This window comes from Neomonachus schauinslandi, chromosome 11 (genome assembly GCF_002201575.2).
Source record: "Neomonachus schauinslandi chromosome 11, ASM220157v2, whole genome shotgun sequence".
In the NCBI taxonomy this organism is placed as follows: Eukaryota; Metazoa; Chordata; class Mammalia; order Carnivora; family Phocidae; genus Neomonachus; species Neomonachus schauinslandi.
This window is the reverse complement of record NC_058413.1, coordinates 15,422,698-15,449,241: the sequence shown is the minus strand read 5'-3', so window position 1 is coordinate 15,449,241 and position 26,544 is coordinate 15,422,698. Positions and strand designations below refer to the sequence as shown.

At 41.9% G+C, this 26,544-nt stretch overlaps 1 protein-coding gene across 6 annotated transcripts in view; it reads right to left on the bottom strand.

Moving 5' to 3' along the window:
• AMBRA1 (autophagy and beclin 1 regulator 1) overlaps positions 1-25,497 on the bottom strand; it is a 146,208-nt gene extending 120,711 nt beyond the window's left edge. For 3 of the 6 annotated variants that reach the window (XM_044919412.1, XM_021684785.2, XM_021684786.2), the window contains exons 1-7: positions 25,325-25,497; positions 24,904-24,962; positions 24,225-24,408; positions 23,422-23,594; positions 22,213-22,279; positions 21,515-21,661; positions 20,208-21,244 (exon numbers count right to left, since the gene is read on the bottom strand). In XM_044919412.1, coding sequence (XP_044775347.1) covers positions 20,208-21,244; positions 21,515-21,661; positions 22,213-22,279; positions 23,422-23,594; positions 24,225-24,408; positions 24,904-24,962; positions 25,325-25,459 — 1,802 coding nt within the window. In that variant the 5' untranslated portion in view covers positions 25,460-25,497. Of the gene's footprint in view, positions 1-20,207; positions 21,662-22,212; positions 22,280-23,421; positions 23,595-24,224; positions 24,409-24,903; positions 24,963-25,324 lie in introns of all 6 variants that reach the window. The other 3 variants (XM_044919409.1, XM_044919411.1, XM_044919410.1) reach the window with 1 other exon arrangement.
• Positions 25,498-26,544: the final 1,047 nt, after the last annotated feature.

Genomic DNA, 26,544 nt, shown 5'->3' with positions numbered 1-26,544 from the left:
AAAAAAATTATCCAGCCCCAAATGTTAACGCTATTAGCTGCTGTTGAAAACACCTCTGATATATCTTAATAGTCTAAGACTAACCAAGGGAAACTCTGAATAACTAATAAAGGACACAAGTCAGTGCTTTAGCTTTAGAATGAGAATGAAGTTTATTTTTATTTTTTTATTTTTATTTATTTAAATAATCTCTACACCCAGTGTGGGGCTTGAACTCACAACCCTGAGATCAGGAGTCGCATGCTCTTCTGAATACGGCAGTCAGAAGCCCCGAGAATACAGCTTAAATTCATCATCTTGTATCACTTACTAGCTATGTGACCTTGGGAAAGTCCATTATCTTCAATGTCCAAATTTAAAGGGAAATCCCTATTCCACAAGGTTGCTATAAATAAGAACATACGTAAAGTATGTATAGTAGCCACTACACAGTCCAATGAATACCAATTATTCTTTTCTCCCCGGGATTACAACTCCCAAAGTGTCTGCAGGGAATATGATGCACTCTGGTCACCCACGTCACTATGCCTAAAAAGGTGATTTCCCAGAAAGAAAACATGTGTCGAGAAGGACGAGTACTGTAGGGGCATAAACATGGGTGGGTATCTGAACCCTAAGAATCACATGAAACTCACTCAAACTGATAAGATCTGTCAGTCATTCACCCACCAATCTGTTAGTCTATCCAATCACTGATTCAAATCCCAAGTATTTATTAAGTATCAACCACTGGGTATACATTAGTATATAAAATAGATATGGTTCCTGTAGTAGGCTCCAAAAATGGACCCCAAAGAACCATACTTCTTAGTATTCTTGTCCTTGTATGGTCTCCACCCACACTCAATCTAGACCAGTCTGTTCTTGCTTTAACCAAGAGAATGTGGCAAGCTGTGCCAGTTCTGGCCCTAGCCTTTAAAAGAACTGACCGCTTCCATTCTTCCCTTTTGGAACTGTCACTTTGGGAAGCCTTAAGCTGCTAAGTAAAAAGTCTGGCTAGTTGGCTGGAAAGGGCACATGGAGAGAGGAGTCCCTGAGACTACAGGAAGAGGGAGAGGCCTAGCTGTCCCAACTGAGCCTCCAGGTGACTCTAGAGAGACCACAGGCAAGACCAACAGAACTTCCCATCTGAGCCCAGTCTACCCAAAAAACAATGGAAGGTAATAAAATTGTTATTTTAAGTCACTAAGTTTTGTTGTGTGGTTTGCTATACATCAACAAATGAATGAAATAGTTTCTGATCTTGTAGAACTTTCAAGCTAGTCAAAATAGCAGCATTAGAACTAAGTCCATGAAATTAATTATAAGCCTTAAGTAATCACATCTGTACTCAAAGGAACCTTGGCTACCAAAACAAAACACCAAACAAGACATCTGGAAACAGATCTTAAACAAAACTCACTACAAACCTGCTCAGTGTCCAAAGCACAAAGTCCTGGTATTGGTCAGAAATGTCAATGTCAATTTGGAAAGACTTGCTACTCTCCTCCTTATCCCAGTCAGGCTCTATCTTTCTGAAACACACTTCTGCCCTGGATGGCTCCTTCTTAATGTAGAAGGTGGCCCTAGAATTTGGGAAATTAAGGCTATTTATGCTCCCTCCTTTATCATGAGGCAGGACCTGTCTCTTTTGCACAAATCACTGTAAGAGAGTGCAAGAAAGGGGCGCCTGGGTGACTCAGTCAGAAGCAGTCTGACTCTTAGCTCATCTCAGGTCTTAACCTCAGGGTCATGAGTTTAAGCCCTGTGCTGGGCTCAACACTAGGTGTGGAGCCTACTTAAAAAAAAAGAAAGAAAGAAAGAAAGAGTGCAGAAAAAATGAAGATAATATCCCATTCTCTTGCTATGAGCCAAATTACTTTCTGTATTATTGAACTTTCTAATACAGAACTTCACTGTGTCCACTGCAAGTGACTAATGGAAGTAACTAGCACCAGCTTTATCTCAATAACCATTCCCTATCCACCCTTCATAGGCACCTCACTTTTTTATGAACTTGGTTTATTCCAATTTTATATGAAGAGATTTCACAGATACCCCATAAAGCCTGAAGCCCCAAAAATAATGCCGACCAAAAAAAAAATCTGCAGGCAATATGCCATGGCAAAATGTTTTTGTTTTGTATTTTTTTTTTTTTTAAGATTTTATTTATTTGTCAGAGATAGAGACGGAGAACAAGCAGGAGGGAAGCAGTGGGCAGGGGAGAAGCAGCCTCCCCTGCTCATGACCTGAGCCGCGAAGGCAGACGCTTAACCAACCGAGCCACCCAGGCGCCTGTTTTGTTTTGTATTTTGAGCAGAGTAATAGGACAAAGGAAAAAAAGAGCAGGCATTTCTTGAGCATCTAAATTTGCAAAAGTAACTGGTGCTTTACTCATTTAACCCTCACATAATTTTCCAATTGATAAAACGGACGTTCAGAAAGGCTATTTAACTGCCCAAGGTCACAAAACAGAGCCAGAAATTGAATCCAGTGATGCTCAACTCCATTATCTTTCTATTAGTACATGTTATAATTAGAGAGAAGGAGACTGTGAGAATTAAAGCAACGTTGCATCATATGGGACAAGAGCAAAAGGAAAAATAAAAGCTGATGAATAATGCAAAGGATCTTAGTACACTACAGAGATTTGGGGGAATGGTGGTAATGGTGTTAAAAGAGTTCCTAGGTGGCCTAAAATAGTGTTCTCTAACTTAGTGTGTGTCAAAACCACCTGGAGAGCTTGATAAAATGCAAATAACATGGCCTCCCACCCCAAGTTTCTGATTCAGTAAATCTGGGGTGAGCCCAGGAACTTGTATTTCTAACAAGTTCCCAGAAGATGTTAATGTTCCTGGTCTAGGGACCACACTTTAAGAACCACCAGCCAAAGAGCACACAATAAACACATTCTGATATATCTACCCCAACTCTCTGACTTTATCATATCCAAAACAGTACCATCTAACATCACTGCCAAATTTAGTGGCTCTATGAGGGACTAAAAAGTCAGCAACTCTGTTAGGATGAATATTACAATGCTCCTTTGCCTTCAAGGAGCTAAAAGAAAATGATCAGCCCAGCTTCTGCCTTAGTTCTTTCTGAGAACTTGTAACAGACCAGTATGAAAAGCAATCAGAAAAGCATGCTGAGAAGATTGCTGGACTTCTGAGAAGACACTAGATTGGAGAAATTTAAAGAAAAAAAAGTTCCTTCTCGTTTTAATTTTAAAAGGACTACATTTGCTGAAAAGGAAATTAAGAAAATGGTCCTATTTACAACAGCATCAAAAAGAATAAAATACTCAGAAATTAACTTAACCAAAAAAGTGAAAGACTTGCACACTGAAACTATAAAACACTGCTGAAAGAAAGTAAAGAAAGCACAAATAAATGGCAGGACATTCCGGGTTCAGGGATCAGAAGACTTAATATTGTTAAAATGTCCATATTACCCAAAGCAGTCTACAGATTCAATGCAATCTCTACCAAAATTCCACTGGCATTTTTTACAGAAAGAGAAAAAAACACCCAAAATTCATATGGAATCTCAAAGGACAAGAGCCAAAACAATCTTTTTTTTTTGTTTTATTCAAAGTCCAGTTAGTTAACTATATAGTGTAATAACCAAAACAATCTTGAGAAAGCAAAACAAAGCTAGAGACCTGACACTACCTTATATCAAAATATATTGCAAAGCTACAGTAATCAAAACACTATGGTACTGGTATAAAGGCAGGGACACAGAACAGAATAGAGAGCCCAGATATAAACCCCTGTGTATATGGTCAAATGATCTTTGACAAAGGTGTCAAGACTCCATAGATAATGGTGGGGCGCATGGCTGGCTCAGTCAGTAGAGCATGTGACTCTTGATCTCGGGGTCATGAGTTCAAGCCCCATGTAGGGCATGGAGCCTATTAAAAAAAAAAAAAAAAACCCCCAGATAATGGAGAATTAATAGTTTCTCCAACAGATAGCACTAGGAAAACTGGCTATCCACATGCAAAAGAATGAAGATGGGTCCTTACCTTACACCATACATAAAAATTAACTCAAAATGGATTAAAGATCTAAATGTAAGGGTGCCTGGGTGGCTCAGTCAGTTAAGCATCTGCCTTTGGCTCACGTCATGATCCCAGGGTCTTGGGATCAAGTCCTGTGTCAGCTCCCTGCTCAGGGGGAATCTGCTTCTCCCTCTACCCCTCCCCTCTGCTTGTGCTCTCTCGCTCTCTCAAATAAATAAAATCTTAAAAAAAAAAAAAAAAAAAAAGACCTAAATGTAAGACCTGAAACTATAAAAACTCTTAGAAGAAAACACAGGGGGAAAAACAAACAAAAAGTGTAGTGTCATAAAGCTTTTCCCCTATTTTATGATTTCTTAGATATGATACCAAAAGCAAAGGCAACAAAAACAAAGACAAATGGGGCTGTGTAAAACTTAAAAAACTTATGCACAGCAAAGGAAACAATCAAAAGAGTAAAAAGGGAATCTACTGAATAGAAGAAAATATTTGCAAACTACCAGATAAGGGGTTAATATCCAGAATATATAAAGAACTCCTACAATTTAACAAAAAAAAAAACACCATGGGCACCTGGGTGGCTCAGTCGTTAAGCGTCTGCCTTCAGCTCAGGTCATGGTCCCAGGGTCCTGGGATCGAGCCCCGCATCTGGGTCCCTGCTCCACGGGAAGCCTGCTTCTCCCTCTCCCATTCCCCCTACTTGTGTTCCTGCTCTCACTGTGTTTCTCTCTGTCAAATAAATAAATAAAATCTTTAAAAAAAAAAAAAAAACACCAAAAAGCAAATAACCCAATTAAAAAGTGGGCAAAGGACTTAAACAGACATTTATCCAAAGAAGATATGCAAACGGGGGTGCCTGGGTGGCTTAGTCAGTTGAGTATCTGACTCTTTATTTCGGCTCAAGTCATGATCTCGAGCCCGCACTGGACTCCATACTCAGCAGGGAGTCTACCTGGGATTCTCTTTCCCTTTCCCTTTATCCCTCCTTTTCCCCCCCCACATGCATGCATGCTTTCTGTCACTAAAATAAATAAATCTTAAAAAAGGATCTACAGGGCACCTGGGTGGCTCAGATGGTTAAGCATCTGCCTTTTGCTCAGGTTAAGATCCCAGGGTCCTGGGATGGAGTCCCACATCAGGCTCCCTGCTCAGCAGGGAGTCTGCTTCTCCCTCTGCCTCTGCCCCTCCCCCGTGTGTGCGCTCTCTCATTCTCTCTCTCTCTCACTCTCAAATAAATAAAAATCTTAAAAAAAAAAATCTACAAATGGACAAGCATATGAAAAGATCCTCAACATCACTCATCATCAGGAAATGCAAATCAAAGCACAATGACATACCCACCTCATGCCCATTAGGATGGGCACTGCCAAAAAAAAACAGGAAATCACAATGTTGGTGAGGATGTAGAGAAATTGGAACACTGGCACATTGCTGGTGGGATTGTAAAATGATGCAGCCACTGTGAAAAACAGTATAGAAGCGTCTCAAAAAATCAAAAATAGAACTACCATATGATCCAGCAATCTTCCTTCTGAGTATATATGCAAAAGAACTGAAAACAAGATCTGAAAGAGATATTTGTCCTCCCATGTTCACTGCAGAATTACTCACAATAGACAAGATGTGGAAGTAACCTAAATGTCCATCGACAGATGAATGGGTAAAGAAAATGTATATACAGTGGAATATTATTCAGCCTTTAAAAAGAAGGAAATCCCGGCGCCTAGGTGGCTCAGTCGTTGGGCATCTGCCTTCGGCTCAGATCATGACCTCAGAGTCCTGGGATCGAGTCCCACATCGGGCTCCCTGCTCGGCAGGAAGCCTGCTTCTCCCTCTCCCACTCCTCCTGCTTGTGTTCCCTCTCTTGCTGTGTCTCTGTCAAATAAATAAAATCTTAAAAAAAAAAAAAAAAAAAGGAAGGAAATCCTGTTGCACGCTACAACATGGATGAACCCTGAGGACATTATACTAAGTGAAATAAGCCAATTACAAAAAGACAAATACTGCATGAGACTCCTCTTAAATGAGGTTTCTAAAGTAATCAAACTTACAGAAAAAGAAAACAGAATGGCAGTTGCCAGGGATGGGGGGTAGGGAGAATGGAAAATTGTTCAAGGAGTATAGTGTTCCACTCATACAAAAAGAAAAGTTCCAGAGATCTGTTGTCTAACTCTCTGTATATATACTTAACCATACTGTACATTTAAAAATTAAGAGGGTAAACTGATGTGTTTATCACAATAAGACAGACCAAAAAAAGGGGGAGGTCACATTTGCCAGCAGAACAAAGAAAGGATAAAAGCCACCTTGCTGAGGTGAAGTGATCCAAGGAGACAGCAGGAAGAGAGAGGAAAACTGAGAAATGTATGGGAACATGTGTAGGGGAGGAAAAAAGTAAGAGAGGTAAAAAGATTCACACTCATACCCTCTGATGCAGCAAAGGAAAAGGGCACAACGTTAACAAACTGTGACTCTCTCTTTATGACAAGGTCATGCTTTCAGCCTTTGATTCCTTTATTATTACAATTTTCTGCTCTAACTCCTGCTCTAACTTGATTTTAATTTCCTGGCAGGTGGCACCCAAGCAGCCTTTTCACTGGAACCCACCCCTTTCCCCAAAGTGCTCTGCTCACAGGGAGAGGTGAGGGCATTCTTCTCCAAGATTTCACACAGTCCATCTTCAAAGGAAGGTTACCTTCATACTGCATAACTTGACATAACAGAAAGCTGCTCACTAAAGTCTGACCCAGCCAGCAAATAAGCCTGGCATCCCCACTTTCCCTCTTTGGAAACAGAGGAGGAGTTTATTAATTGTTGCTATTAAAAACGTCAGGCAGCTTCTCAGGTGAGGGGGCTGTCAGGACATCAGCTAACAGCCAGCAGGGGACCCCTTGCGGGTGAATTAGGCAGGACGGGTTGGGTAGAGGAGAGGATAGTGCAATGCCCAGTGCCTCCCCCAGGTGAAGCTGAGTGGTAGGGCACTTGCCCACCTGGGCAGTTGGCTGGCTCAGTCGACAGAGGATGAGACCCTTAATCTCAGGGTTGTGAATTCAAGCCCCATGTTGGGCATGGAGCCTACTTTAAAAAAAGGGGGTGGGGGTGCCTGGGTGGCTCAGTCAACTAAGCCTCTGCCTTTGGCTCAGGTCATGATCTCAGGGCCCTGGGATGGAGCCCCACATCGGGCTCCCTGCTCCACAGGAAGCCTGCTTCTCCCTCTCCCACTCCCCCGTATTTATCTGTCAAATAAATAAAGCTTAAAAAAAAAAAAAAAACACTTGCTTACACAAAACCATCAACATTTTGCTTGAGCTAATGCAGAGGTAACCAACACGAAATTGGATTAAGAAACATAAATAACAGGGCGCCTGGGTGGCTCAGTTGGTTAAGCGACTGCCTTTGGCTCGGGTCATTATCCTGGAGTCCCGGGATCGGGTCCTGCATCGGGCTCCCTGCTCGGCAGGGAGTCTGCTTCTCCCTCTCCCACTCCCCGTTTGTGTTCCCTCTCTCGCTGTGTCTTTCTCTGTCAAATAAATAAATAAAATCTTTAAAAAAAAAAAAAACATAAATAACAGCCCAGTACAGATTAAGGCACAAAGAAACTTCCATGCTCTGACTAAAGGGGCAATAACTACTCAACTCCTACTGTTAGTTATTATGTAGGAATACAAGCCAGATCTTCTAATTTTTTTTCCAATAGAATCCAGAAATCTGCACTTACGTCAAAAAAATCTGAAATTCTTAGAAACACTGTAAGGGCAAATAAACATACCTGAAGGTTATTTTGCAATCTCTGGATTAATGTTACAGGCCCACACACTAAAGCCAAATTTGCTCACACAAATACATTGTCTGGGGTGCTCCCAAAAGAAGAACTAAGATGTACTGGATCCTCGTCCCCATAAATATATAAGAAATCTAAGAGGAGGAGGAGAAGCTACCTGCATAGCTCTAATGAGCTGGGACCGATTACAATTAGCAAAATATATTATGCAAACAGAACCCCATACACCTGGTGTTATTGTCTTAGCAAAACCTCCAACGCACCCTTTAGAGCACTACTGTGAACAGATACGGTACAGAAGGGGATCTGAAGGGGGAAGAATGAGTACTCAGGGAAATTGCTCCCAGTGTATCTGCAGCACACACATAGAATCCCACTGCAGTCCCTGTAACACTCCAACACTCAGAACTGACAGAAGCGATTACATCTTTTCAAGTTCACAGTGTGTATACAAAGCACACAGCCAGCTCTACACCATCCAGCCCCAGAGGGAGGGATGATGGGGGATAATTTAGATCAGTCTTAACAGGTGCTAATTTGACCTGCAGTGGGAGAAGGACTGCTTGTCAAGCATACTGCCTGCAGGGCCTGGAGGCTCACCCCCTCCCCCACACCAGGGCAAGCCTTCTCACTTGCAAACAATTCCCAAGACAGATACAAAGCAAGGCTGGAAAACCTTGCTTCAGGGCAGATAGGAGAGGAAACCAGAAACTCTTTATGCACTTACGCCTGCTCTTAACCAGCAAAGAATCTTGTAAGAGCCAATACTTACGACATCTAGTCCAAAGCAGAGAGAGAGAACCAGTGCAGGAGTCCCCTACCTACCTCTTCAGAGCCTTCATGATCATAATGCCTTCTATTACTATAGCACCTGACTCTCTTCCAAATCACATATACATAAAGCAGGGACTGGCAAACCACGGCCTGTCGGCCAAATCTGGCCTGCCACCGATTTTTGTACAGCCCATGAGCTAAAAATGGTATTTATATTTTGAAATAGCTGAAAAACATCAAAAGACTCTTTCATGACACGTGAAAAGTACATGAAAATCACATTTGTGTCTATAAATAAAATTTTATTGGAACAGAGCCACACTCATTCACTTATATGTAGTCTCTGGCTGCTTTCATGCTACAATGGCAGAGTTCAGTATTTGCATCAGGGACCGTATGGCCTACAAAAGCCTGAAATATTCACTATCTTGCCCTTCACAGAAAAAGTTTGCCAACCTTTGATATAGAAGATATAACCAGGGATGACGCTCAGAATTCAAAGAGGCTCAAATATAGAGTGACCTCATTGGGCACATGAGCAGTGAAGATGAAAAAGATTAACACTGGTACCTCTCTTCCACGCTACCCTCACCCTCATATTGCCAAAGAAAGAAACCCCCAAAGGCAAATAAGTCAAATATCTAAATGTTACTGCCTTATGACAGGGCAAAAGATACTTGGTTTCTCCCAATCATTTAACAAGGCCCTGAAGACCAGGTGGCCTAAAAGCCAGTAAGTGAATGTCAAAGATGGAACCAAGATTATGTCTCCCTGATACAAAACGGCTGGAGAAGATAAGTATATGAACATCTCCAGGTGGCAGATATTTAGAATTAAGAAAACAAAACTCCTTTTCAACCTTGAGGAACAAGGTTCCTGAAAAACCCAGTGGTAGAATTTACTACCGAGAAACTTATGATCTTGTGGGAGAAGAAAAAAAAAAAAGCAAACCAGGATTATGAGTCCCAATTGATGAAATTATATTCACTTGAAATAAAATTGGAAATAGAAAATATCTTAAATTAGTAATAATACTATACAATTAATTTTCATTTACCATTAGCAATGTCCATATACTTTTGGCCCCAGCAATTGTACTTCTAAAAATTCATCCTCCTCTAGAAACACCTGCACAAGTACACAAAGATGACAAGCACTGTCTGTCACGGAAACAATCCAGATTCTATCAACAAGGCACTGCTTAAATTAATTATAGTGCATTCAACTGCTGGAATACTATGCCACTGTCAAAAAGGATGCAACAGCTCTATATACACCAACATGGAAAAATGTCCATGACATATCAAGTGAAACATGTAAACGGCAAAACAGTAGATTTAGTATCATCCCATTTTTACAAATAAAGAAAAAACGTGTTTTTATTTACATAGAAAAAGAATTCTGGAGTTAACACAAATTGTTAACGAATTAGCACTGCAGAGAACATTCTTATGTATCACACATTTCTGTAATGTTTGAATTTTTACAAATGAATCTGTATTTGTTTTACAAGCAGAAAACAATAGCATCTCAAAATTTCCATTGATTATCTCTCGTTCACTATAGCTTTTTGAGGCTCTCCCTTTCTCAAAGCTTCAGTAACATGCCATTATGGTTGGGGGGGGGCAAGGCTTTGTTGCAGATGAGACTGCCTGCAAAGAGGCTTTCTTTATTTATTTAGCAACTTTTCATCCAAACATTTAAGGCCTTTCTAATTCTGACATAATCATTGACTCCCGCCTTCTGGTTTTCACCAGTCTCAAGACACAAATGAATCTAAAAGCGTGTGATGTTGCCTAACTTTAACTTACCCTATTTAGCAGAGCCTCTTCAGTCTATTCTCAATCACCAGCCACAGTGATCCTTTAAAAATATAAGATCATGCTACTCTGCTTCCGATGGCTTTCCAAACCACTCTGAGTAAGAGGTAAAATCCCTTAAATGGCTTAGAAGGCCCTGCATAATCCGATCCCCATCACCTCTCTACCGTCATCTTCTCTCATGCCATCCTTTGCTGTGCTCCAGCCAAGCGTCTCAGGGATTTTGCATTTGCCCTTCTCTCTTCTAGAATGCCCTTGCCCCCATTGTTTACAGAGTTGACCCTCTTACTTCCTTGAGGTCTCTGCTCCAATGTCACCTTCCCAGACTTCCTTTGATCTCCTACGTAACAATGCAAACTTCCATCCCAGCACCTCCTACATTTCAAAATATTCTTCTCCATAGAACTTATCACCACCTGACATACTAGCTAGCTATTTTATCTATTTGTTTATTGTCTTTCTCCCATTAGAAGGAGAGATTCACTGCTGGTGCTTAAACAGTATCTGGCACAAAGTAGGTGCTTAGTAAATATTTGTTAACTGAATGAATGAATGAATGAACTAATCAGTCAGTCAATTAGAGTAATTATTTCACTAGCCCAATGCCCAAGATTATAGTAAGAGCCTCACTCACACGTGATAGCCCTCGCCATACTCCTCAGTCTCTCCTCTAAGGCCTGGGTTTACCTTCCCCCAGCTTCCCCTATACCTCTCTGAAAACTAAGCTTCTTATTCCACTATCAGTTTTGTCTCCTTTTTGATTTCTCAATACCTGCTTCTCTCTATTCCCAGAACAAGCCATGATTTGGTCATATCACAAATTAATTTCTCTTGGCTGAGAATTCTTCCCTATTTGTTCTCAAATGCCAAACTTCTGAGTAAGAACTCAAAAAGTTAGGAAGGATTTATTGTAACTTGAATACCAAAGACAACATTCCGACAATTTTTTAGGGGCATAATTAGAGGTAAAGCAAAACTCTCTCTTAATTATAAGGATTCTGCCCCTCACCCAAAAAAAAAAAAAAAAAAAACCTCATCATCTCAAAAATAAAAAATTGTGATAATTTTAATAATGCTCAGACACCAAAATGAAAAAAAAAAATGAGAGCACCCACTTTCTCAAATTTGAAACACCCTACTCTAAGCAGATTCAGTGAAAGCCTTCCACAGAAACAAACATAAAGCACCAATGGGAAACAGAACCTTCACATTTAATTTGGCTTACTCGCATCTAATTTGGACTCTTTATTAAAGACCAAGTATTCCATCATTGAGACTGGAGAGTTTGTTTGTTTAAGTTTATTTTTTTTAGTAATCTCTACACCAAATGTGGGACTCAAACTCACGATCCTGAGATCAAAAGTCACATACTCTTTCAACTGAGCCAGTCAGGCATCCGGAGACTGCAGACAGTCTTTAAGGAGAAACAACAACACTGAAGGGCAGAGGTATTAATATCAATGAGAGGCCAAGCCAAATACCAACAAAATGGTATCAAGAGGCAGCTGTATGGCCAGGATCTCTGATGAACATAGATGCAAAAATCCTCAACAAAATACTAGCAAACTGAATCCAATAATACATTTAAAAAAATGATTCACCACAGTCAAGTGGAATTTGTTCCTGGGTTTCCAGGGTGGTTCAGTATTCGCAAATCAATCAACATGATACATCACATCAATATGAGAAAGGATAAGAATCATATGATCATCTCAACAAATGCAGAAAAAGAATTTGACAAAGTATAGCATCCATTCATAATAAAAACCCTCAACAAAGTAGGTATAGAGGGAACATACCTCAACATAATAAAGGTCATATATGAAAAACCCATAGCAAACATCTTCCTCAATGGGGAAAAACTGAGAGCTTTTCCCCTATGTCAAGAATAAGACGGGGCGCCTGGGTGGCTCAGTTGGTTAAGCGACTGCCTTCGGCTCAGGTCATGATCCTGGAGTCCTGGGATCGAGTCCCACATCGGGCTCTCTGCTCGGCGGGGAGTCTGCTTCTCCCTCTGACCCTCCTCCCTCTCATGCTCTCTGTCTCTCATTCTCTCTCTCAAATAAATAAATAAAATCTTTAAAAAAAAAAAAAAAAAAGAATAAGACAAAGATGTCCATTCTCACCACTTTCATTCAACATGGTACCGGAAGTCCTAGCCACAGCAATCAGATAACAAGAAGAAATAAAAAGCATCCAAACTGGTAAAGAAAAAGTAAAACTGTCACTATTTGCATATGACACGATACTATATATAGAAAACCCAAAAGACTCGACCATAAAACTGCTAGAACTAATAAACGAATTAAGTAAAGTTGCAGGATACAAAATCAATGTATGGAAATCTGTTGCATTTCTGTACACCAGTAATGAAGCACCAGAAAGAGAAATTAAAACAATTCTGTTTATAATTGCACCACAAATAATAAGATACTCAGGAATAAACCTAACCAAAGAAGTGAAAGACTTGTCCTCTGAAAACTATAAAACACTGATGAAAGAAATTGAAGATGACACAAAGAAATGGAAAGACATCCCATGCTCATGGATTAGAAAAACAAATACTGTTAAAAATGTCTATACTGGGGCGCCTGGGTGGCTCAGTTGGTTAAGCGACTGCCTTCGGCTCAGGTCATGATCCTGGAGTCCCGGGATCGAGTCCCGCATCGGGCTCCCTGCTTGGCAGGGAGTCTGCTTCTCCCTCTGACCCTCCTCCTTCTCATGCTCTCTGTCTCTCATTCTCTCTCTCTCAAATAAATAAATAAAATCTTTAAAAAAAAAAAATGTCTATACTACTCAAAGCACTCTACGCATTTAATGCAATCCCTATAAAATACCAACAGCATTTTTCACAGAACTAGAACAAACAATCCTAAAATCTGTATGGAACCACAAAAGATCCCACATAGCCAAAGCAATCTTGAAAAAGAAAAGCAAAGCTGGAGGCATCACATTTCTGGACTTCAATTATATTACAAAGCTGTAGTGATCAAAAGAGCATGGTACTGGCACAATAACAGACACACAGATCAATAGAACACAATAGAAAATCCAGAAATAAACCCACAATTATGTGGTTAATTAATCTTCAACAAAGTAGGAAAAAATACCCAATGGGAAAAAGTCTCTTCAAAAAAATGGTGCTGGGAAAACTGGAAAGCTACATGTAGATGAATGAAACTGAACCACTTTCTTACACCATACACAAAAATAAATTCAAAATGAATTTAAAAATCTAAATGTGAGACCTGAAACATAAAAATCCTAGAAGAAAGCAAGACAGTCATTTCTCTGACATCAGCTAGAGCAACTTTTTTCTAGATAGGTCCCCTGAGGCAAGGGAAACAAAAGCAAAAATAAAACTATCCGACTACATCAAAATAAAAAGCTTCTGCACAGGGAGGGAAGTAATTTACAAAACCTAGGGAATGGGAGAAGATATTTGCAAAGAACATACCTGATAAAGGGTTAGTATCCAAAATATATAAAGACCATATAAAACTCAACACCCAAAAAACAAATAATCCAATTTAAAAATGGGTAGAAGACATGAACAGACATGTCTCCAAAGAAGACATCCAGATGGCCGACACATGACAAGATGTTCATTGTCACTCATCATCAGGGAAATGCAAATCAAAACTACAATAAGATAGCATCTCACATCTGTCAGAATGGCTAAAACCAACAATACCAAAAACAACAGGTGTTGGGGAGGATGTGGAGAAAAAGGAACCTTCTTGACTGTTGGTGGGAATGCAAACTGGTACAGCCACTCTGGAAAACAATATGGAGGGTCCTCAGAAAGTTAAAAATAGAACTATCCTACAACCCAGCAAGCACACTACTGGGTATTCACCCAAAGAATACAAAAATACTAATTCAAAGGGATACATGCACCCCTATGTTGGATGAATGGATAAAGAAGATGTGGTGTATACATATGCATTGGAATATTATTCAGCCATAAAAAAGAATGAAATCTTCCCAACTGCAATGACACGGATGGAGCTAGAGAGTATAATGCTAAGTGAAATAACTCAGAAAAGACAAATACCATATGATTTCACTCATATGTGTATTTAAAAAACAAAACAAATGAGCAAAGGCGGAGGGGTGGGGAGAGAAAGAGACAAACCAAGAAACAGACTCTTATCTATAGAGAATAAACTGATGGCTTCCAGAGGGGAGGTGGGCAGGGGCATGGGTGAAATAGGTGATGGGATTAAGGAGAGCACTTGTGGTAATGAGCATGATTAAAATAAAAACTTAAAAAAAAAAAGAGAGAGGGGCGCCTGGGTGGCTCAGTCATTAAGCATCTGCCTTCGGCTCAGGTCATGATCCCAGGGTGCTGGGATCGAGCCCCGCATCGGGCTCCCTGCTCAGCGGGAAGCCTGATTCTCCCACTCCCCCTGTTTGTGTTCCCTCTCTCGCTGTGTCTCTCTCTGTCAAATAAATAAATAAAATCTTTATAAAAAAAAAAAAAGAGAGAGAGAGAAAGCTGTATGATGCTGGTGCACTCAAGGAATATGTAGGCCCCAAGTCATCAGTGGGAGCCAGTAGGAAGGACAGCAGACCAGGTGCAATAAGACTTATTAAAGGCTTCAGGACAACCAATACACACGTTAGAAACATAGCGCAGGGCGCCTGGGTGGCTCAGTCGGTTGAGCGACTGCCTTCAGCTCAGGTCATGATCCCAGGGTCCTGGGATCGAGTCCCGCGTCGGGCTCCCTGCTCTGTGGGGAGCCTGCTTCTCCCTCTCCCACTCCCCCTGCTTGTGTTCCCTCTCTCGCTGTGTCTCTCTTTGTCAAATAAATAAATAAAATCTTTAAAAAAAAAAAAAAAAAAAAAAAAAGAAACATAGCGCAACAGTTGAACATCAGAGGAACAAGTTCTAGGTCACCTGAGCTCAAGTTATAGAAGCTGTCTTCCATGTACAACTCTAGATAATGCCACTTCATTTATTCAACAAGAAATTATTAAGGCAATGACTCCTTAGAAGACTAAAGGATATGACATAATAATCGGTCTTGGGTCAATATTACAAGTAAATATCTTTATCTAGTACAAGCAACAAAGAGAAAGTGATTATTTGGGACATTCAGTGACGTTTTCTCAAAGGAACAGGGGACAGCTGTTTTAGGTTTTGAATAATAAATTGAGTATACTCCCACCCAAAGAAACCAAAAGTGATTTTATATATATAAACTCTTTAGATCCAGTAAGGTCAGTGGCACAGCAAAGCTACTAAAGATGGACCCCTGTCTTTATTATGATCAAGCTGAAAAGACTGGTGCTTTCCTAATTTCTAGGTCACCTTCTCCCTCTTGTGGACCTATGATTAGACCTGCAGATATATCCATTTATTTTTTCCATCAATGATGTTTCTGCTGAGCACTCTCTGGAAAATCTCCATGTGACTAGTGCTGAGGCATCAAACAAGTTATTTGGCCCACAAAGCCTCAAGAGGCTTCAGACTGCTCCAACTCCAAAGCAATTCCCACACAAAGTCTAAAAAAACTGAGAAATCAAATGCGGGGTTCCAACTCTAACCTTCAGTGTTCTGGGCCAAATTTCCCCAATCGTCTTTTATCATAAGGGAAAAGTGCAGATCAAAAGACATCAGTTCTCAGAACACAATCTTACTAAATACTTCAGACGAAAGGCCTTGTCACCTTTCTGGAGAAGGAATGCAGACATAATTTAGTTGAGGAAGATTTGGCCCAGATTTTGATATCCTATTCGTTGGGATTTTTACAGTGAACTTCCCAAACTGGGATCACTTCAAAAAAACTCATCAATGCAGTTCTATGGGCTATTAACTAAAACAGTGTTTCTCCTGTATCCCTAAAACATTGTATTGGTTATATTTTTACAGAGAGACAATAATTACAAATGATCTATTAGACCTCCAATATCTTACAAGAGAGTTGACTTAAGAACCCACTCCCCCCTCGCCAATGATCTATAGGAGCAACAGAGGTTCCGATAGAGAAAACTGAATATGTAAAAGCACTAATTGCAAATGAAGAGGAGGAAAGAGTGCCCTCTTTAGGACCTAAGGGTTTGAATCCCACCGTTGTTAGAAGCACCTCTTAAAAAGTCATTTCTGCCCATCTAAGTTTTTTCATCTATTAAAAAAAAAAAAAAAGAGGCTGGACTAAATACACTCTAGGTTTTCTCCAGTTTTAAGATGCCATTTAAATAATTTTCTCTTTTTCCTAATACCAGCCTTTCGAAGCCACAGGGACTCCTGCTGCAAGCTGCAGGGAGCCATAATACCTTGATCTTCTGCTAGATCCTGGGCTCTTAGACCCAAAAAGAAGTTTCTGGGGGCGCCTGGTGGCTCAGTTGGTTAAGTGTCTGTCTTTGGCTCGGGTCACGATCCTGGCGTCCTGGGATCCAGCCCCACATCGGGCTCCCTGCTCTGCGGGAAGCCTGCTTCTCCCTCTCCCACTCCCCCTGCTTGTGCTCCCTCTCTCACTGTGTCTCTCTCTCTGTCAAATAAATAAATAAAATCTTAAAAAAAAAGTTCCTGTTGGTGAGGAAAAGGCCTGCCACCCACGCTGTAAGTTGTAAGCTGGAGTCAAGACTACACAGGCAGCTTGCCCTCTACTGCCCACAGGCAAAAGGAGACAAACTGTGAACTGGTTATCACAGCTCAGCAACAGAACTATACACACTTGTGCTTAATACACACTTGTGCTCAATATTCTATTTGCAAACATTATTAATTAAATCAGCAGCACCGAAGATCAAAATATGCTTCTTTTGTCTATCTCCTACTACAAGGCCAAAGAATAAACCTTCTCCCTTCAAGTAGACTAAGGACACCTTCCTTTCCTGCCGGCCATCCTAGTCTAGCGGCAGCAACAGCCCAACAGTGACACCTGCTGGGGAAATCCAAGCAAGGGCCAGCTCGTCAGCTAGAGAACATCAGGTCCCTTTTTGAAGGTGGCAGAAGATACTGAGTAGCACCTGTATGTATTAGTAATTTACACTAGAATGCAGCCATTCAAATTATGAGGAAGTGATGGCCCTTCTATAAAGGCTACGCACTTGGAATATTTTACAATGTACCTCACTTTTGAGGAGGCTGTCAGCCCCCACAGTACATCTCATCCTAGCTCAAGTGACTCCATAAATCATGTAACTACTATATTTTACAACGAAACCATGTATTATTTGTATATTTTTAAAAGAAAAAAAATATATACACAATTGTTTACAGCAAGATGGCAAGGGCTTTCATTTACTACAGCCTACATTTTTAAACATTTGAACTTTTTTATTTAAAACACAAACATAGTTTCTGGGTTTTAAACAGTACTTTTATTAAGAAGTGATTAATACTTTAATCACACGTGGCTATTTACATTTAGTTAAAATTTTAAAATGTACACGTAGCTCCTCAGCTCACACTAGCCACATTTCAAATGCTTAATAGCCACATGTGGCTAATGCCTACCATACTGGACAGCACAGATACAGAACACTTACATCACTGTAGAAAGTTTTATTGGACAGCATTGCTCTAGAGAAACAGATTAGAGTATTTTCAGATGAAATTATATGATGTCGGGGGAGTGAACAGGGGATACAGATGAATGAAAGCTGGACAAGTGTTAATTTCTAAAGTCAGATGATAGGTATATGAAAATTCACTTATACTTTACTCTTTATTTTTATATGTTTGAAGATTATCATAATAAAAAAACTAAAAGAAACTAAATATAAATAAAAATGGTTCACCTAAAAATGAGGTATCATACTAAGGAATATACCATGGTTGGCAGCTTAGAAAAATCTGTAGTCATACAAACTAGAATTCAAATCCCCACTCAGCAACCTACTTAGGGATCTTTAACAAGAAACTCGACTTCTCTGAGCCTCACTTTCCTCAAATGTAAGACGAGACATTTAATACCTGCCTTGCAGAGTTATGGTGGAAATTAGAAATAATTAACGCAAAGATACAGTACCTAACACATAGTAGGCCCTCAGTAATTGGTCTCTCTTATTATTATCAAATAGAGTTTACTTTAAACCACTCAGGTATTTCTCAGAACAACACCAGAAGAGGTACTGCCAAAACAGAATGCACAAAGGCTAACTGACCAGAAGCCCACGGGTACTATGGAAACTGGTCCTGGGAGGCTTTTAGAGCAGTAACTGAAGACCGTTCTTTTACAACTACCTTTCATAAACCTCTTGCATGCCTACTCTATGTCAGGCGCTGTGCTTGCTACCTTCCCACCTCTCTTGACAAAGAGGAGTAAGTCTCAGGTTCCTAATATGGGTCATTATACAAGGCAAAATATTCCAAAGCTGGGAATTTAGGAGATGTTAATCCAGAATTGGTCTCAATTATATGAGCATAGTAACAATCTCTATTGTTTTGTCTATCTTTCATATCCAACCAAGTGTCCTATCTTCCCCTTAGCAACAGCCCCTAGTAACCACCATGTTGCACTGAACATGTTCTTTCCTGTCTTAGAATGTGCTGGTCCCCTAAAATACAAAGGTCTTTCCCTTTCCAAATCCTACCCATCTTTCAAGACTTGATTTTGTACAGCCTTCTCTGATGGTACTTCCCTTTCTCTGAAATGAGACTGCATTTAATCTCAGTACCACACAATGAAGCATTTGGGTCATCTACATTTTTTATATAATTGCATGTAAATAAGTCCAGCCTCTATAGTAACACTCCCAGCTGGTAAAGACCAGGTATTATACTTCTTTTGTATTCCCTACAGTGCCTAGCACAGTGCTGGAAAAATTGTAACCATTCAACAAATACTTATTAACTGGGTAACTCTCTCTAAAGCATTCTCCCAAAATAAAAAGTACATTATGTGCACAATCCATATTCCCACCCTTGTTAGAAGCTTATGTCAGAAATTTCAGTTGCTTCAAGAGAGGATGTAATGCAGAGCAATATGCTGTTTGGATCCAACAGGCATATTCTGGGAGTTGGTGATTACGCTAGATGTGACCTTTACAGAATTACAGAAAGAAGTCCCTAATAAATCAAGATAGATGCGCACATAGCCATACATGGAACATGTGGTGGGCGGTCAGCTACACCCACTCTGTTTCTTCCATGGAAGAGCTGTCTGGGATGCTGATCTGAGTATGGAGAGGCCTTCCTTCTATGAATTATTATTCTTCCCCACCTTGAGGTGAATGTCCATCGGAAGATCTCCTCAAAGAATCTTAACTAAGCAACTAATTTGCTATCTAAAAAATAATATATTTTTATATACATATATGTATGTATGTATATGTACGTATTATTTTCTTTTCCCTTTTGTCAAGTTGCAATATTCCAAAAGATAGGGTTTAAAAGGTGAACACAGCTGTCCAAAGAGACACGACTGAAAAAGAGCCAATACACTAATCTGTACCAAGCAGGATTCTCTTTTACTACTTATTCCTAAGCGCTCTGGGACATTTTCTTTTTTCACAGTAACTAGTGTTGCACATACAATCCTCCAAGAAGGTCAAAAAGCAGGGCAGAGGAAGTCAATGGCTCTAACTCCTCTCGTGCCTCTAACCTGATCTACGTTCTCCTTTAAGGCTAAAGGTCTCACGAGCTTAGCCAGAAAAGGAGCTAGCAGAACCAAGTGACTTATACTGTTAGGCCCCATTCTATCTCTGCCACCAGAGCAAGATTTTCCAAGAAGATGCAATGGACATCAGGGAGACCAAAACCAGATGCATGGGTTCCAGACACTCCAGATCCAGCCACAACATCTACAGGACTGAAGGAAGAGACGTAAGGAGAAAAGTAAGGGATGCAGGAGAAAACAAGAAAGCACCTGCTTACCTCCTGAGTGAATCTTCCTCAGAGCTCTCCTCAGGCATATCCTGATGTAAGGCTTCCTGTGATACAGTTCCAGATCTGCTAGACTGGGTGTAAATTCTTTCCCAGTGGCCCGTCTCCTGGTTGAAGGCCACCCCCACAGTCCTCTCCTCCTGCGGACTAGCAGAGCTGCTCAACTCCAGCCTGCTGGAGCTGGGCGTTTGGCCCTCAGTCCGCTCAAGGGGTGGCAGCTGGCTGCCACTCGATGGCATGCCCTCGAAGGTGCTGGGGACTTGCCAGGAGGAGCTGGCCTCGCTAGAGGAGTAGTTGGGTGTGGTTCTTTCCCAGCGCAGGGTGTCGTTGTTGAAGGTCAGGAGGTTGTGGCAAGCACGACAGCGGTTCAGGTGGCCACGGGACAGGTTGGAGTTGTTCTCACTACTGTGTGGGGTGGGCTGGTGGGAGGGGCCTGGCCTCTCGGACTCAATGTTGTTATTGAGCATTTCCTGGGCCTGTTGGGTCTGGGGGGCTTCTCCACTCAGGCTGTGGTCCAGCTCCTGAAGCCGGTCATATTCCAGAAAGAAGCGTCTCAGGTCACACTGAAGCTCATGGCGAATGCTGCCTGAGTTGTTTTGGCTGGAGCCACTTCCTCCATCTGACTCAGCGGCCAGCCCTGAAGCTGGAAAACCCCTCCCTTCTGTGGCTGAAGTGTACACAGACGCTTGAGAGCCACCTTCCTGCTGTCTCAGCACAGACAGCAAACTCACCGAAGAGGCACTGGTCCTGGGCGGAGGCATGGATTCCGCCTCAGAGCGAGAGTTCAGACTGAGCACTGTCCGGGTCCACTCGGACCCTGTCAGCCCAGGAGCTATCTCTCGGTGATACCTAGAAGGGTGGCTGGACAAAGGGCCTCCCAAAGAGCGCCGGGTGGGACCCAGACTGAGGTTGCGGAGCGTGTTGCCGGCAGTGCTACTCTGGACTGTACTGAAGGCAGACGGCCGGTTCAGGAGGCCCTGGTCCTGCTGCGCTGACGAGGCCTGCTCCGGGGGATGGAAGGGCTCGGTCTGTACAAAAGAAAAGGAAGGGGTAGTAGCCCTGGCAGAAGCAGGGGGGACACTGTCCTGGTGTGGCAAGAGGGAAGGAACTCGAGTGCCAGAGCAGCGGCTGCAAAGGCACAGGATCCCAAGGTGCTGGCAGCACTCAGCTGTGGGGTAACTGACCCGCTGTCGGAGCCGGATGTAAGCGGAAGTCCTGGGGCGCTCCGTGGAGGGCTGAGGGGGAGGCGGTGGGGGTGAGGGGGTAGCAGAATCTTGCACTGTGCTTTGCTCTCCCACCTGGATGCCAGAGGAGCGGGAGGAGAGCATGTGCAGGAAATTGTGGAGGAGAGGCGTCCGGCGAACTGGCTGTGATTGCAGCAGGGCACGCTGACGGTAGTGGGATAACTCTGTTCCATCTATTGGGATCTCTGGTTCATCATCACCCTGCAATTTGGAGCGAGGTGGGGCAGGGGGAGAGCGAGGCAGTTAGGTAGAACCTCCAGGTAAATCAAGGAAAACTAACTACTGACAACCAGCCAAGGAAAACAATCTTCATGGAGAGACAATAATCCTACCCTGAAGCACTGAGGACTAACTGGCTTCAGCTTCAGGATCATCCTATGGAATTAAATTATTCACTTCTAATTAGTGACATTTCTGAATGGGTAAGGGGGCAAACCAATTCTTTTACAAAGTGCATCTCTCTGACACGGAGGCAGTGAGGGAAGCAAAAACATCAACCACCAGAGGCACAAAAATGACAAGCTATCCAACACTACTTTGAATAAGGTGATCACTGGGGGTTTCAGAATGGACTCCCCCGTCAAGACTATGACTAGCACTTTAAATATGCAGTCCAAAGCTAGTTTTCAATCTTGACTGAAAAAGAAACACTTGGGCATTACAAATTACAAGCCCAATATAATCGGAATTGGAACGCTAGTTTAGAAAACCACTCCCAGTTTAGATGGAGTTGGAACTGCTGACTAACTTACCTGCTGATTAGAGGGGTTAACAATGGCTGTGAGTAAGTAGTGTCCAAGAGGATCAAATCTCACCAGACTGAAAACACAAAAGAGAAAGACAGACACACACAGATGTTAACTGAGAAGAGGAAGCCTGTGTTCAAATGTATAGCAATCACTACTGATAACTGTGGGATTACCCAGGTATCCACTTCATGCTAGAAACTTTCAAAACTTTCAAAGAGATCAAAATAATAGGGCTCAATACTTCTTGGTACCTCCTCACACTTGCCAGAGTAAGGGAATATGTATCACAAAAATAATTTCAAAAAGCATCTAGGCTTCGGTACCAAGAAGCAGCTGCATTAGACAAATGCTTGTTCATAGCAAAGAGCCTATCATAACAGTAAAGCGTAGCACACTCCCATACCCTGCCACAGGGTTAGTTAGTTCTTCCTTCACAAAGCAGCTACACTGGCAAGAAGCAGGAGTTCTGGTGACAATGAACAGTCTCAGCACCAAGTGACATAGCTGAGACTAGAAAACTTTCTTATATCCAACCTCAATACCAAGAGGACCAAAGAAAACCAATGCATCAACTTTAATTCAGGCAATGTGTGTTTTGATCTTGAGGGCTAAATATCAATTAGCAGATCTGATACACTTGACATCTCCATTTTCCAGTCTGATAAACACAAATAACTGATGTTAGCAACTTCCCGCCAAGTTAACCTCCACCTGAACACCTTTCAGGTTTCCCAAAAAAAGGGCCTTACCCCAAACCCAGATAGTTTTGAACCTAAAAGACATTCTAACAACCCTAGTCTACAGAGACCAGGAGATGAGACCAATCAGAAACAGCTAAAATGAACTAGACTGGCCAGCAGCTTAAAAAGTCGGAGGAGTGGGGCACCTGCGTGGCTCAGTCGGTTGGGCATTTGCCTTCAGCATAGGTCATGATCCCAGGGTCCTGGGATCGAGCCCCGCACAGAGCTCCCTGCTCAGCGGGAGCCTACTTTTCCCTCTCCTCCCCACTCATGCTCTCTTCTCGCTATCTCTGTCTCTGTCTCAAATAAATCAATAAAATCTTTAAAAAAAAAAAAAAAGTTGGAAGAGCTCTACAGATAACCACCTGCTCTGAGCAGGTATAGCAAACTGCTTCCTGAGGTGACAGCAAGTGTAAATGTTCTCTGCCATGTTAGTCTTATGCCAGACATTGCTGGTGGGCAGAGCACTCACCGGACCCGTTCCATCTCGCTAGCTGTCTTCACCACAGCGAAGGGCTCCCGCCGACTCCAATCCCAGAAGTGGATCTCGTTGGCAGTGGCAATCAACAGGAGCTGAGCCGTAGGGTGGAAAGCCAGAGAAGCAATGGCACTGTTGCTGTCTGTGAACCAGCTTTCACTGCCACCCTATAAATGAACCAATCCCAAATATTCTCAGGTTACAAACTGATAGCAGACTGGGATGTCAATTTCAAGAAAGGACCATTTAAGGTAAAATGACTACTTATAGGGCCTACTTTAAATATGTCCACTGTAAAATGTAGAAAATCAGTGATCTGGCAGTGTCACCAATTTATCAGAAAATTATTACTGTCAGCTCAGTTCGCCAAGGCATCTACAATCCAAAGCAATGAGCATCCACACAGTTCCTGCTTCTGAAGCCTGTGAAAACGCATGCTTGGTGCATGACATGGTGCACAACAACCCACTAGCAAGTCATCAGGACAAGTAAGCATACTGCTTTGGCAGTCATGATCAGAATACAGTACAATCCTTGCTCTAAAAAAAAAGCATCTATCCTGAACATATTTTAGAACCTCCTATACTATGTCACAATGGGCAGATGGAAGAATAGTTAAATAGGGTGTTCATCTTAGAACGGAGGAATAGGGACTAGACTTCCCCTTATTTAAGTGGGCAACGAATACCACTTACTCAGAGGTAGTCCTAAGAACCTGGCTAGTCTCTCCTCCAGTTAAGAACTCAATGGTAAACAACTCTCTGCATTTAGAATACCAAAGAAATGGAAATACTTACATGCAAATCCCAAATCCTGACCTCCCCATCTAGGCAGCCAGAAGCAATAAGGCCTGAGATGGTGGGATGAAAAGTGACACACCACGGAGTACGGCGGTGTCCAATCAAAGAATGAACACATTTGCCAGTCTTCACCTCCGTAATATAGATATTATGGTTCACGTGGGTGGAGGCCAACAGAGTCCTAGGGAAGCAAAGAATAGGAAATGAATGTGAAGCATGTAGGAGGGTAACAAACTTTATCAGTTCTGGATAATCAGCTTTCGAGTACTCCCCACCCCAATGTGGAAAAACTACACCTTAGGCATCACAAACAACAGAAGTATTCTGATCTTTAAAAGCTTTGGCTTCTCTACACTGTCCCCAAATGACACAGATCCCCTTCAGAGACTATTTTTTCGCAGCTGAAAAATAATCCATGCCATCAGTGGCCTATATCACACCGGCAAAGGATTGTAATTGAGAAACTTTCCAAGTTTAGATGCTCAAGGTCCATTGTTTCCTTTGTTTATCCCCATTATTTCTATGGTTAGCACTGCTCATCTACTTTCTTTCCCCTTCTGGCAAAGCTCTGTTCATGCAAAGCTTCAAAGAACCCTTAGGGATGTTACCAAGCTCGGGCCAATATACAGAAAGCAATGCTGTACCAAGTCTTAAGTTATAGATAAGCACCAGGTACCTGTCTGGGCTGAAGGCCAGTAAGAAGGTAGAGCGGGGACTATCCGGCAGTTCTACTCTCTGAAAAACAAACCAAAAAAAGTTAAGATACATTATTTATAAACTATGGCTCACTCTTTCTCAAAAGCACACGAGCCACTGTAGATTAGTATCCAGTATAAGCTAAAAAACTGGAGACAATGATCAAGCCACAAGTTGAGAGAAAGAAATCCAAAATACCTTTAAGAAAAATGTCTAGCTCTAAAGGGAAAAGATATTTCTATAAATTCTTCCAAATTTATTTTTAAAACTCCGTTAAGTTAGATATATCAATTCCCTCACACAAAATAAATTACACCCCCACTCTACATCATTAGCCCATTCTAAAACCCCATTCTATGGTCACCCCTACAAACCCAACGTCAAAAATATGTTCTTCCTACCTTGCCCTCCCATTTCATCCACCGAGTTTTATCTTCCACTAGCTCCTGCAGAAGCCGTTGCGCTCCAAAGGCCCGAGTGCCCCGTTCTCGCCCCCAGAGTATCCGGACAGCATTCTTCTCTGGAACCACCTTCATGGCGCTCAGCAGCCACTGTCACACCAGGCACAGGAAGAGAAGGAGCGAGCAATAGCTCCACAAGCTGAAGCAGCTAAAATGAAGCCATTCAGGTCCTTGTAAGTTATCTTCATGGAAATCTAAAGGATGGACATTAAAGTCAAAGAACATCTATTCTGCAATCAGAGAAGCTTCCCACTGCAAATACAATTCTAGCTCAAAGAGCTAAGTATTTTTTCATTTAATGACACTCTCTCAGGAAAGACCCTCCTCCCAAAACTTTTTTTTTAAGATTTTATTTATTTATTTGACAGAGAGAGAGGCAGGGAGAGAGGGAACACAAGCAGGGGGAGCAGCAGAGGGAGAAGCAGGCCTCCCGCGGAGCAGGGAGCCCAATGCAGGGCTCGATCCCAGGACCCTGGGATCATGACCTGAGCTGAAAGCAGACGCGCAATGACTGAGCCACCCAGGCGCCACCCAAAACTTTTCTTCTAAAAATATTTCATGCTTTTTTTTTTTCCAAGTTTTTTTTTTTTAATTCTAGTTAATTAACATATATGGTAACAAAAATATTTCATCCTTAAATTTTTCTCATAGCCTCAGTAGCTCAGCCTTATATCTAAAGAATAGATCATTCTCTAAAGCAGTTACTCTTATTATTTTATCAGGCAGGAAGAACTTTTGTTACTAATAAAATTCTAAAAACCTGTCAAAAACAAAACACAACACAGCACCTGCCCTCCCTTCTGCACCACACTGCCTCCCTAGCCACCAGCCCCCCTCCTTATCACTTGGGCAGCCTCCAAGCCAAAGAACAGGTAACCAATTTTAAAAGGTCATTACGTGAGTTCTAGCTCTCTCTTTTTTGGGGAGGGGGGGGAGAGAATCTTAAGCAGACTGCATGCCCAGCACAGAGCCCAACGCGGGGCTCGATCTCACAACCCTGAGATCATGACCTGCGCTGAAACCAAGAGTCGATGCTTAACCTACTGAGCCACCCAGGAGCTCCGAAGTCTGGTTCTTATGCAATAGCTTCAACTCTATCTCCTACCTAAAAGCATGTGCATGAGGACTACTTTGGGGTAGCTTTCTCACTCTCTTTTTCT